The sequence below is a fragment of the Typha latifolia genome, chromosome 2 (assembly GCF_019914945.1).
Source record: "Typha latifolia isolate L0001 chromosome 2, TyphaL0001v2, whole genome shotgun sequence".
Classification (NCBI taxonomy): domain Eukaryota; kingdom Viridiplantae; phylum Streptophyta; class Magnoliopsida; order Poales; family Typhaceae; genus Typha; species Typha latifolia.
This window is the reverse complement of record NC_133087.1, coordinates 3,005,773-3,018,752: the sequence shown is the minus strand read 5'-3', so window position 1 is coordinate 3,018,752 and position 12,980 is coordinate 3,005,773. Positions and strand designations below refer to the sequence as shown.

Here is a 12,980-nt window from a genome sequence, read left to right as displayed (position 1 = left end):
AACGAAGAACATTCAGTCTATAGGAATAGCCTTCTTCTAAAATAAAACTTTTTTTAAGAAAATTACAGGATAGCAAGTAACAACGTGTATCACATGTCACCTTGTCTTCAACACAAGGATTACCATAAATAAATGATTAGGTTCTGCAATCAGGATTACAAAGAACAAATGATTAGGTTCTGCAAACAGGATTACCAAGAACAAATGATTAGATTCTGCGACCAGTCATTGAAATGCAGTTCTCATTTAAGCAAAATTACGTAGATTTTCGTTAGTCCAAGTGACACAAGGATCACAGTGTCGCCTTAACATTGCATTCTCCACTCCGGGCAGAAGCACACATGGATGACGTCGCTCATCAATATCAGCTCATTTCCTGGTATCTTTCCACTAAATTGTTTCGTATTAACCAAATACCATTAGATCAATTGACACACTACACCAGGGGAGAAACACGCAATTCAAGTCTCACAAACATCACCGATATCAAGAGGCAGCAGATCATTACCAAAAGATCATGACATTCGTTAGATAAAACTCCAAAGACTGCTGCAATACAACTAGCCTTTCTCTGGCTAGCCCAACGAAAACAAGATTGTATATTAGATCCTCTTGAGGTTTTCAGTAGTCATGTATCCCAGTTTGCACGAACAGCAGCCGTTGCAGTCAGTACATTACTATTACCTTCTGAAGATTCTTCTAGGAGTAGAATGATCACAGATGAACTATGCACAAGCATAGCCAGTAGGGAACTGCTGTGCAGTCATGAAAATTGAATGCTTGCTGTTGCTGCCGCCATCAAAGCACTTCGTTTTAGTAATAGGGAGACACTTCAGAAGGTTGGACATATCTTTATTCACATACCTTCACTGAGAAATAGCCTATTTGCCACAGCGATAGATAGATTGTAGAGACACATAGAAGTTAGACCACACTAATCACCAGTTCAGTGACATTGCCAACTCCAACAGAGCCTCCACTAAACGGATGGTCTGCTGCTTCTCCTGCTGCTTCAACCTGGCAGCAACTGATTCAGGATCCAATCCCTGTTGAGCCTGAATGATATCTTGTTCGGCACGGACCTCTTGCAGCAATGTGTCAACCTCTCTCACAAAATCAATCCTTAGAAGAACGTCATCACCCTCAGGTGGTAATCCAATGCGCCCTTGATGCTGGCAAAGGCATATCAATGTTATTCTCCTGATTTCTCAAAATATCAGCCAAAGAAACAGCACATAAATTAACAATATAAAGCTACTAGAAGCTTAAGTTTTGTAACATACGATGAAGTGCTAATGAAAAGGGCATCCCAATGCACGAGGTTCCAGAACAGGGTCTGGGGAAGAAAGATGCACACAATCCTACTTTCAGACTAAGCCTTGAACTATGATTCTCTTGGATACAATGGGTTGATCTTACTTCCGAAGTAAGTAACACCATCAATACAATCCATTGTCCAATGTAAGAAATCATCACGACTTTCATGATTGATCTAGAATTTGAACACTAACATGCTTTTATTTAGCTGATTTATTATCCTAGATACTCACTGTAGCAGGTAATATGATAGAGTGAAATTACACTAAAGAGTCAAGTTCCAACTATGAGCATCATCGGCAACCATTTCTCAGGAATATTATTTTAACCAAAGGATCCAGTAATTATGAAGAGGTAAAATGTGGATTTCAAATGTGCACAAGTGCAAAAAAGTGTGGGTCTAGTAAAAACCCTACCATCAATATCTTCATCACCAGATACATGCTAATTGTATCACATGCAACATGAATATCAAACTCAATCAGAACAATCTTCAAGATGTCTATATGTTAAACAGTTCCCTCGCCGATAAAATAAATTGCTCGAATATGCTCCTGCCATGACAAACTAATGTCAAGAATGTACGCATACTCTGCTATTGGGACTTCTTTTATATTTACGCAACAATAACTCTGAAATCTTAGTCCTCAAGAAAGTGCATTTTTTAAAATAAAGAAAGCTAAGATATAAGCAAATTTGTGTAGAGCACGAAAGAGTGTTCAACTCGATGTTCTTTATCATTTGTTGTTGACCATCAGCAGCTCTATTATCAAACCAATATATGAAAAGGGAGTGGTTAAAGAGCAATTTCCAAGTTAATTAGAGGAAACATACTTGTTCAATATCGAAACCAGCAGGAAGAATCATACTAAAAGGGTCCTCTCGGGGAAATGTGTCCATCATGCACTTTCTACACTTCTTCAGCCACCCTTCATCATCAAATCCATCATGAAGATTCAAAAGGTCATTAAGCAATCTCATCGATGGTGTTGATTCCCTCTTCAATATTTCTGTCTGGAAATACATTGTGTATTAAGAATAAATGTGTTCACAGGATGACTAAATCTCGAAGGATTAAAAAAAAAATCTTTGTTGTTATAAAAAATTGTACCATAACAAGATAATAAAGAGAGTATACCACTGTGAGAAATTGACAAGATTGTAAATCTTCTAAAAATAAGTCATACCTCAATCCTTCTGTACAAGAGATCCAGGCTTCTAATAACATCTTTTTCATCCTGAAAATGGAATGACGAATCCTTGATTAGGCAATGTTTTCGTTTATTGTGAATATGCTTTCAGAGAACTTCATGGTGTCATGAATCATGATAACATCAGCTAGCACATTCTTCTATACTTCTCTTCTCTACTGATGTGAGAATCCTTTTCTTCATATTCGAGAGTATGATATAAGTAAATGATCGATTAGGATAGAGACTACAGTTAGGGTCACCAAATTGCAGAAAAACAAGAAATCTAATACAATGGGAATTATATATTAACAAGAGGAATTCAAAAATGGTGAATACGATTCAATAAATTATGCACTCTAGGCAAATGAAAGATGGTATTGTTATAAGCAATGGTACCACATAATGAAACATCGATAAATATTAATACAACAAAAAGATCCACATACATCACGTCGAGCAAGATCAAGACGATTCCATATGACCATTAGAACAAGTTCAGTAAGTTCTCCCTTCTCAGCAGCCTCCTCAATTTTCTGGTCATAAAAGAATTGGATCAATATCACCCAACATATAGTTAACAAGATATGTTCAGTGTGTTCAAGTTCATCATAATATCATAAACTTCTAACATACTTGAAAATAGAAAAGAAGGTTTAACTTAGATCATGTTCTTCAAACTTAATTAATCTTAATGGATGTTCAGCATGAATAAATGGAAAGACAAAATTCCACATCACCTAGCCAAAAGAATTTCTCTCATCATTTAGCTTGAAGAAGGGAAAGATCCAAAGAATTGATCCTTCTTTTAGTTGCCGAGTATTTGATCGGCAACTACTTCAGCATTTTTACAAAATTATAAGAGTAGAATGTTTTCAATGATGTGTTGTTTAAGGCAATTACCTCTTCAACTTCTTCACCAGATCTTATGAAACTTGAAACTAGCATTCTTGCTTTGCGAATTTCTTCTTCACGGTATCCCTTTAGACGCATGCCTATCTCTCGATACTCAGTTGTCTTTCTATCCTCTTCTTCTTCCTCTTTCTGACGATATGCATGCCACTCCTTGGTTTTCTCCCGTTGACGTGCTTGCCACTCCTAGAGTTAATGTCCAATATGAAGAGATACATTTTGACAAAAAATTCTAGCTATAAAAAAAAAGAAATCAAAGAACAAGCTATCTGAAGATAAATACCGTAGGAAAGCTAGGACAGAAATTATGTCCGTTATGTTCTATCCATAATTCCTTTCATTGATCAAAAGGTAAGATATTGAAGAGAAACATGAGGAAGGTGGAATTACATCATGAAATGTTTCAAGAAGCATGATATAAACAGGAAAATAATAATAAAATTAGTAAGTTATGAAAACATATACCAAAAGACAGAAAATTAGAAATATGGATGATGAATCTAAACAACAGTCTCAAACAGAAACACTATGAAACAAGTTGACCAAGATGAGGATAAATTCTTTACATGGTATAAACACTGAAATGCTTATTGAATATAATGTTACTCGATCTAGAAGAGAATTCATTGATTGCATGAACCAGAATTGCAACTCTAAGGTTGATAACTCTATACTAGACTAAAAAGAATTTGCCCCCTCTTCTTTTTTTTCTTCAGGAAATTTAGCGCTATTTTCCACAGTGTCAGTTTCCACTCTTCTAAGAGCCTTCTTAAACTTGAGTTATGCTCTGGTCAATTCATACTAGGAAAAAGGATGACATGTTAAGTATTACAATTCTTACAATGTTTCGCAACCTTAGGCAACTAAATGCATGTAGAATTTCCATGGTATCAGATTAGCGAAAAAAACCAGCCTTTTTAAAATATATTTCAATAAACAATGCTCAACAAAATCATGATATCATCCATGGATACATATTTAATAGGTACCTGAGAAGGTACCAATTAAATTTGGGGTACAACATGAAAGAAAACCATAATGGAAATTACTTACCCAGATTTCATTATAAAACTGAACTCCTTCTCACAACATTATATCATAACAACGACAATTAAAAAGTGGGGCCAAAATTAAAATGAAACCACTTCATGCAAATAAAAAAAAAGCAAGATGAGAAAATCAAGGGCATCCCGAACTATCACTTCATTAAGGTTCTCACGGAAACTCTTAATCTAACAACAGCAAGCACTACGAATATGACAGAAGAATTGGGAACCGGATACCAGAAGAATCAAATAACCATCGCCAATCTATATGACAAAATGCCTAAGAGAAGAACTGAAGAAGTACACAAAGATCATGAAGAAAACACTGAAGAAGTACACAATGTTTATGAAGAAAACTCTTCGCAATGCTCAGTTACAATAAAACAAAGAAAAGACGAATGTTCCGAGTAAGCATACCTCATCGTAGAACTCTTTCGGGAGCCCGCCATGCTCATCGTCTTCGACGATGTACTCCTCCTCGCTCTTCGTAACTGCTCTCACTGTTCAAAACCAACCAACCAACTAGGTAAACATAACAAGTAAAAGGAGAAAGGAGAGAGAGAGAGAGAGGAGTGAATGGGAAGTGGGTCGGAGAAGAGAGAGGAACCTGAGAATGTAGAAGGGAAAGGAGATTTGAACTTGGAAGCGCGATGAGATGGATGGAGCTGGAAGGTTATTGGGATCGAATTGGGCGGAGAAGGGCGAGGGCGGAACGGAGCGGGCAAGGCGTAAACGGTCGCGGCCATTTTACCCAGAGGCAGGAGAAAGACGAGTGATGAGAGTTTATTAGCTTTAAATCTTTAACTATATAGCATCACATATGAAGTTTCTAATAGATAAATAAATATATGTCAAGTGAGCTAAATTGAGGGAAATTAAAAAACTTGAAGAAAAGTAAAAAAAAAAAAGTAGGCATCTTTTGCAAGAATTTATCGTGGTTTATTATACTAATCGTTGGATGCAAGCAATCAAATACTTTGTTAGATGAATCAAACTTGACGTTGATTAGTTATTACCAACCTAATGTCATCCCAAAAGATGCTTGAATCATCGGTCAACTCCTTTGTTGCCTTTTTTTTACAACACATTTTTTTTTTGCCCTCTCTAAGCAACAGACAGGAAAAAGGAAACAAATTAACAAAATAATAATCCATCGGTAATAAAACCAAACGAGTACGTATAATTTATTCTCCGCGACGGCAACGAGTTTACTCTGTTACTACTTCCCTCGTCATGCTCCGCCCCTTCCCCTCTCTCACCGCCATGCCCCCCTCCTCCTCTCGTCTCCTCCATCCCAAGCGCATGCAAAACCCTAATTCCAACTCTAAATTCACCTTCTCCTTCTTCCCCACCTCTTCTTGCAAGCATTCGCCCTCCGCCACCCTCGACCTCCTCATCCTCCTCCTCGTCCTCTTCTCCTGTGCCTTCCTCGTAGCTTCCTCCCTCGCCCACATCGCCCGCGCGCTCTCCCCCTTCCTCTCCCCCCTCTTCTCGGCCGCCATCGCTGCCCCTTTCCCCTACCTCGCCGCCCCCTTCCTCCTCCTCCTCGCCGGCGCCGCCGCCCATCTCTTATTGCGGGGATGGAAACGGCGGCTGTGCCGGAACCCTAGATGCCGTGGGATGAAGAAAGCTCTCGAGTTTGATGTCCAGCTGCAGACGGAGGAATCGCTTCGTGGGATTGATGATGCCGCAGGGGCTGCGATGTGGAAGGAGATCGAGGAGTTGCCGTGGAAGGGTGGGCAGAAGGGGAACAATCCGGATTACGAGTGCCTCCGAGCTGAGCTCCGGAGGATGGCACCGCCCAATGGGCGCGCCGTGTTGCTTTTCCGTGCCAGATGCGGGTGCCCCGTCGCCAAGCTCGAGGCATGGGGGCCCAAGCGTGGCCGCCGCCACAAGAAGTGAGCTCCTTCTACTACTATTGGTCATTGATTTTCTCTCTCGATATGATTATGTTTTAGCAGAAGATCAGGAGTGTGGAATAAAGTTTAACATTATTTAGGGTTACAATTTATTCATTGCTTGTTTAGATTACGGTGTTCAGTCAGTCTGGCGGTACTTGAACCAAACGGTATTGCAGCAGTTGGCCTGCTTACTCTTCGATGCTGTCCCCATGGCTTGCATATACACCTCCGGCGACATCTTGTATTCAGCTAACTATCTTCGTTGCGCCCTGTCTTATCGAGTCTTTAGTATTTTGCCTAATTAAGCTATTCGCAGTGCCTGTCAATGATTGACCTTAGATCTCTTCTCTCGGTCCTTGGCCTCAGCAGTAGGTGGGAAGGTTGGTGTTTGATGGTTCAATTAGAACTACTACGCGAGAAAGTGCACAGAGGGAGGGAAATAATCCAAATTCCTTATGTTAATCCGTTTAGGCTATAATATGGAATATTAGGGGATTAAACCAATGAGGTTGAAGCGAGTGGTCGTTGCTCTCTCATTTTCTATTTTTGTAGGCATTACGATTGTTGGAATTCAAAGTCATGGGCTTCATTTTTTAGCTTCTCATTACCTACAGGACTCCCACTGCAGAAAGTTCCTTCTTTAGCACGCCTTGTATCTTATCATAGGTATGAGAAAAGAAGATATTTTTTTTTGGACGATGGCTGGTCAGAATTGAATTATATTAGGGATAAAGGGGAATGTTTCCGAAACTTTGAATCAAATGATTTTTCAGGATGATTTAGGAATGAGGGTCTTGCATAGGATAATGGTACATTTTTCTTTGCTACTGGATCTATGGAAGCCCAAGAAAGACCTAGTTGATTTCTAAGCTATTCATAAATTGTGAGAGGGGAGTGTGACTGTGTAGATTTTACTGGCTTGTAGGTTCTGGTTCATTGTTGGACAATTTTCTAAAAAGTGGCCATGGTATGCTGACAGTCACCCAATCTCATAACACCTATTCGGTATATGGGCACATATGCGGCTGGCTAAATGGTTTAGCAAGTAAACATTCTAACATACATATGTAGTTGTAGAATATTTTATAATGATCATTTGATTAGTATGTGCCTTATTTGTATGCAAAGGTAGCTAATTATTTATCATTATTCAGTATGCATAATTTAACTACCAAAATGATAATTTCTTATTTCATTCATTAGACTACTGTAGCTACTAATTTAACTCTCTCATTTCCTCTCATGCATATCTGACATAGACTGAAGCAAAAGGGTAAGGGGTATCAATAGGGTATAGGAATTAAGAAAAGGGCAAAGTGAAGATGATTAGAGGAATTAACAAAGGTCTCAGAGGGTAGAGGTCATGGAGGTGGCATAGGATTAGATCCCATTGGCTCTATAAGTAACCTCAACCACAAGAGGGAAAACGGTTGCTAGCTTATGAAACTGATTCTGACTAATTTGAAGATGCTTGATGCATTGGTGGATCAAATTCTTCAAGATCCAATAAGCAAGGGATTCTTGCTACTTTCCTAATCCCAAAGATAGTAATTATCAAAGACAAGAAATCATGACAGTGTCATGGACTCTCTTGAAGGACTATATGCTTACTAGTAGCCTTTCTATATTTAAAATATGTAAAAGAATCAGGTTCAGATGGAAAATGTTCACTAAGGAAAATGTAACAAGCCTATTATTAGTTGGTTATTGATATGTGACACTGCATATGTATGAGCAAAGGCACTTAATGGAGATGAGTCTATTCCAGTGGTTGGTTTTACCTCCAAAACTAACAGGAAAACCAACATGCAACTGAGTTCACGCACTTCCGATGTTTTCTAAATTAGGATCCAGGATGATGAATCAAGTTGCTAAGTTTCCAGTCAAAAATAAAATCCTTCCAGTGGTTGGTTTTACCTCCAAAATTAACTGGAAAACCAGCATGTAACTGAGTCCATGTACTTACGATGTTTTCTAAATTAAAATCCAGGATGATGAGTCAAGTTGCTAAAGTTCCATTCAAAATTAAAATCCTTCCAGACTCTTATGCAGTTGTTATTGATAACATTATATTGATTTGCATAGAAATATTGAAATATGATTTTCTCTAACTTCTTGAGTGAGTGATAAAAAGAGTTCTTCAAGAGATTCAGTTCTGCTTAATCCACGAGAAGGAATTGATGGAAATCTACAAACAAGTTTTATCTTGCAGCTCCTGCATGTCTGTATCAGTAAGAATTGATATGGAGTAGAAGGAATATCTTACTTGTGTGTATCTTAACTTACAGATCACTGTCATTGCTTCATTTTAGATGTACTCTTTAGTCGATGTAGTGCTGAGTGCTGTCTATCCAAGTATGTTTCATATATGCTTGGTTCTAGATTAATACTTGTAGTTTGTATCTTATCCATTACTGACTTGCAGTTTTACAGTTCCATTGTCAATCTTGAATAGCCCTTTTAGTTGTCATATGTACGCAGAATAACCATTTACCGTTCTTACCTGAGACATTAAAATTCCTAGTCTGACTGGTTTTCTTATTTGAGTTGTATTGGAACTCCTAAACTATTTCTCATTGGAGATGAAAGTAGCCTACAATGGAACCTCATGGTAGCAGTAAACAGCAGAAAAAATGCGAAAAGGAAAAATCTATTTATTTACCTTATATCATCCTTTTGCCATATGAGGTACCTCGCTTCCTATTTAGGCCAGTATATCATCCTTCCTCTTTCACGAATTTCTCATGTCTTGGGCACAATTGACTATATGATTGATATGGACAGCTTTCTTGAGGTACAGGTGGTCCCTTTATGCAACATGTGATGGCATTATCATAAGGTGGATGGAGATCCAAGTTCTACAACAAGTGGATCAAGACTGTAGGCACTATATTATTGAAAAAGAATATCGTAAAAGTTCTTAAGTAGGCTTATAACCTTGTGTGTAACTTTGGAAGTAGGTCAAATGTTTCTGGGCCCAAGTATATACAGAAATGGCAGCTGGATATGATCTGATAAGTCTTGTTAGATGCACCATCATCGAGTGGTTTACTATATAGGCAAACTACCCATGGACAAGGTATTGTTTCTTGGAGGATTGCCGGGTCATTCAAGGGTGTGTTGCTGCTAGATAGTAGATAGTAACTAGACTACCTAAGTTGTTGCATTTGTTAATAGTATCTGCAAGTTTAAGGTGATAAATTGCATTATATGCTGATACTCATCAATAGGATTCATATAGATGGTAGATATTTAGGATTTAGTTCATCATCATCCTACAATACTATATCCTTAATAGCATTTGGCTCAGAAATGAGGACAAAGCCAAAATTGGAAAGTCATCTGTACTCCTTGCAGACCGTTCCTATGGAGAGGAGAACTTCTAGGTCACCACTCACCACTACCTTTTACAGGCCATTCCTATGAATAACGAAATTTTCGGAGGGACACCCATAGGCTGTATGAACTAAACTACTGGTAGGAAGGCAGATGATTCTATCAACAAACTGTGCCTCAGATTCAATGCAAGATCTCTCGTCTTGTTTTTCTTGGCATAGGAATTTAGTATTATTTTCTAGATCGTTTGATGTCATATTGGTAGCTACTCATGAAAATATGTCAATCTTTGCTTTTTGTTTGAAGTAGTGTTATTGACAAAAATGAAGAGCTGTTTCTCTCACTGGAAGAGTTGGGATTTGCAATGATAATCAGAGTCGGCTAAAACTGCAATTCCTCATTTTTCTTTTTTCTCAAATGTAATGTGCACATACAAGGAAGAAGCACTCTGGTTGATCTTGTCTCTTGCAATTATAACCTGCACTATTTGCTCCAATGCTTTGTTAATATTCTCTAATGTCTCACTTCTGTCAAGGCTGAAGCATCCATTTCACAATATTACTGAAAAACCAAACCAAATGGCATTGCCAAAATCCTTTAGATGTATATCTATTGGCATAAGAGTTTTGTTCCTTGGAGTTACTATGAGGAAACTTGACATTGTGATGCTTCCAGCAATCATCTTAATGTTCTTACTTTTTAATGACTTTTATCTTAAAGGAATCTTCTGTTTATTTCATTCCAATTCTTCACAAACTGTTTTTTTACTACACATTCTGTTTGCATAACATGTATAAGCCACACTATATAATTGAAGTAGAAAAATCCTTGGGATGATCATGAATTTGGAATGGTTTAGTTTTTTATCTTCTCAGCATTTACCAATGAGAGATGTTGACAAATTAATTATAATCAGAGTAAATATTTCATAGATAGATTGTGGCTTTACTCTAATAAGCCATCAGAATTCTTTGATGGACCCAGGTCCACTTCACTGCCAAATAGGCACTCTTCCAGGACCCAAAAAAAACACTGTCTACCGTTAAGAAATCAAAATGCTAGTCGAACTATAAAACTTGGCAGGATAGTGACCTTCATTTGATGTCTTCTTCCTTGCAGAGATTATTTGATTACTTTCTTCTTTCTTGAAGTCCAGCGACCGTATTGCTATGTTTATATCTTCATAATTTCTGGAAAATGTAGCGTTTTTCAGTTGTACTGATTGGACATTACAATTACTGGTGTAGGGGCACGCAGAATTTGGCTCTTGAGGGAGGAGATCGGTGATAAAGACTGGCTCATATGTGATGCTGATACTTAATTCTGCTTCATTTTCTTATGAATTGTATACATTGAGTAGTATTTCAAGTTGAAACTTCTGTTCACCATGTTAAGAAACAGCAAAATGAAACAAAGAAGACAATCTTATGTAGGATATTGCTAATGTTCACATTCAATGTGTGGATCTCACATGGGAGATTCTTTCTCCATACTTTGTGAGTGATAAAGTGAGGAGAGACAGCTGATGCATAATAAACACGATAAGGTGCAAAAATAAAGATGTAATTTATCAATTTTCTTCTACTGTCATTTTCATCATTTATCTGCTTCAGAATTCATTTCATCAACGTGAAGACATTAGATAGCACAAATTTTCCAACTAATCTTGTCAGAATCTCGCCGTATTTGTTTTGTTTGTTACTATATGCGCTATATCCTATTTATGTTTTTATCGAGGATATTTTGTTGCTATCTTTCGTGTCTTCTGTGGGGCCTTGGGCTGCATTATTTTTTCAGAGAGGGATTAATAACACTGCAGAAATTTAACATATGTTGATGTTGTTTCAGAATTATCAGTTCCCACTAGCTCTCAGAGTACTTGGTCAGGTAATTGTGTCGAATCTTTTGTTGAGCTCCCTCTCTCTCTCTCTCTCTTTTTCTGGGAAGAGGTGGAGGTTAGAACCCTATTTAGAATAACTGAGACAGGCATTTTAGTTTGTTTCTCCTTCTATTCTTTTTCCCTCCCCCTTTGGAACAAATGCAAACCGTATAGTATAGTATTATTATAGCCGAGCTAAGCTTCAACAATCAACAGTCACTTTGATCATTTCTAGTCTTAGATAGGACCATGTGAGGTCTATTTCCTTCTCCCTCTTTCCACTAGAGACGATTTCGAATTGTCGCCACTATGCCAGCCCCCTGCTCTTCCTGCACTGAGATGATGGGTGGCCTTCTAAACGTGCTGAACATAAGGGATAAAAGAGCAGTGAGTGAGGTTTTGTCTTTTTATTAGGTAAAACTAGATTATACCAGTCAGAAAATTCCAATGACATGTGACCCAACAGATCTAGAAGACAACAGCGATGGAATTTTTGTTTCCTTCTCATACTGTCCTTCACAGGTTAATAGTATTCCCGTTTAATCTTGCCTCCTAGTTTCCGTTGCCATGTCTGATCTCTACCGAGAGCTGGCTGGCTGATGGGGCCCCTCTCCCTGCCACTTCTGCTGCCTAATTACTACAATATTCCTCTGTGAAGTCCGTTTCAATACTTGATATTATGTGAGCGTGGTGAGTGCAGGGAGAATCTGGTGACTGCACTGCAGCATCCATTCCCACTGTGGGAGTGTGAATGCATCGCCCCCCCTCTTTCCTACTCATTATTGACGGACAAATTGTGAACTGTTGAGAATTGTTCGTTTGATCTTCGTGACAACCAGTATGTTTGCATCTAGATTCTTGCTTCTCATTGGTGACTAGAGTCAATGTATCACTCTACAATTGATTGAGATGCAAAAAGTGGCCCAGTACTCCTTGAGAATGTTTGCTGATTGTCATATATTGATGCCATTGGCCATTTTTGTGGATGCATCCTTTCTTCCCCACTGCGTTTCTTCCGTTATGGGTCCATCGAGTGGGATCCGACGGCGTCATAGGGATAAACGCTCTCTCTATCAAATAGTTCTTTTGTGGCTCCCCTAGAAAAAGGAAACCCAATTGTGCTCCGTAAGGTGTGGGAAAGTTATGCATCTTTTGACCTGCATTCTCAAAATAAAGTTTGGAAGATACCTTGGATTTCAAGTTCAGAGATTATGAACCCAATATGTTATTTACTTGCTGTAATCTTGTAAACTTGTTTGTTGATACTTTGCACTAGCGTCTATTTGTTTAGCAGTCTCGAAGTTAACACATTAATGTCCTTACAAAGCACAATAAGTGTAAAGTCGAAGTGAAACCATCTAAAATTGAACTCTTACAGCACTTTGAAATAAATGATCTT

General features: G+C 38.2%; 2 protein-coding genes across 3 annotated transcripts; one reads left to right on the top strand and one right to left on the bottom strand.

Moving 5' to 3' along the window:
* Window positions 1–31: 31 nt before the first annotated feature.
* LOC140781071 (protein PALE CRESS, chloroplastic) lies at window positions 32–5,462 on the bottom strand. Of its 2 annotated transcripts, XR_012107634.1 has the most exons (8): window positions 5,073–5,260; window positions 4,883–4,965; window positions 3,411–3,605; window positions 2,957–3,043; window positions 2,505–2,555; window positions 2,152–2,331; window positions 865–1,172; window positions 32–789 (listed from the first exon to the last, which is right to left on the bottom strand). XR_012107634.1 is itself a non-coding variant. In XM_073126854.1 (7 exons), the coding sequence occupies exons 1-7, from the start codon at window positions 5,209–5,211 to the stop codon at window positions 939–941; spliced, it is 969 nt and encodes a 322-aa protein (XP_072982955.1). In that variant the 5' UTR covers window positions 5,212–5,462; the 3' UTR covers window positions 32–938. The 2 variants fall into 2 exon arrangements, 1 of the variants encoding a protein (XP_072982955.1); XM_073126854.1 differs by having other exon boundaries at window positions 32–1,172; window positions 5,073–5,462.
* A 179-nt stretch (window positions 5,463–5,641) lies between these two features.
* On the top strand, window positions 5,642–11,276 carry LOC140780956 (uncharacterized protein At5g19025-like). Its single transcript, XM_073126689.1, has 2 exons — window positions 5,642–6,363; window positions 10,950–11,276. The coding sequence occupies exons 1-2, from the start codon at window positions 5,699–5,701 to the stop codon at window positions 10,987–10,989; spliced, it is 705 nt and encodes a 234-aa protein (XP_072982790.1). The 5' UTR covers window positions 5,642–5,698; the 3' UTR covers window positions 10,990–11,276.
* The last annotated feature ends 1,704 nt before the right edge of the window (window positions 11,277–12,980 follow it).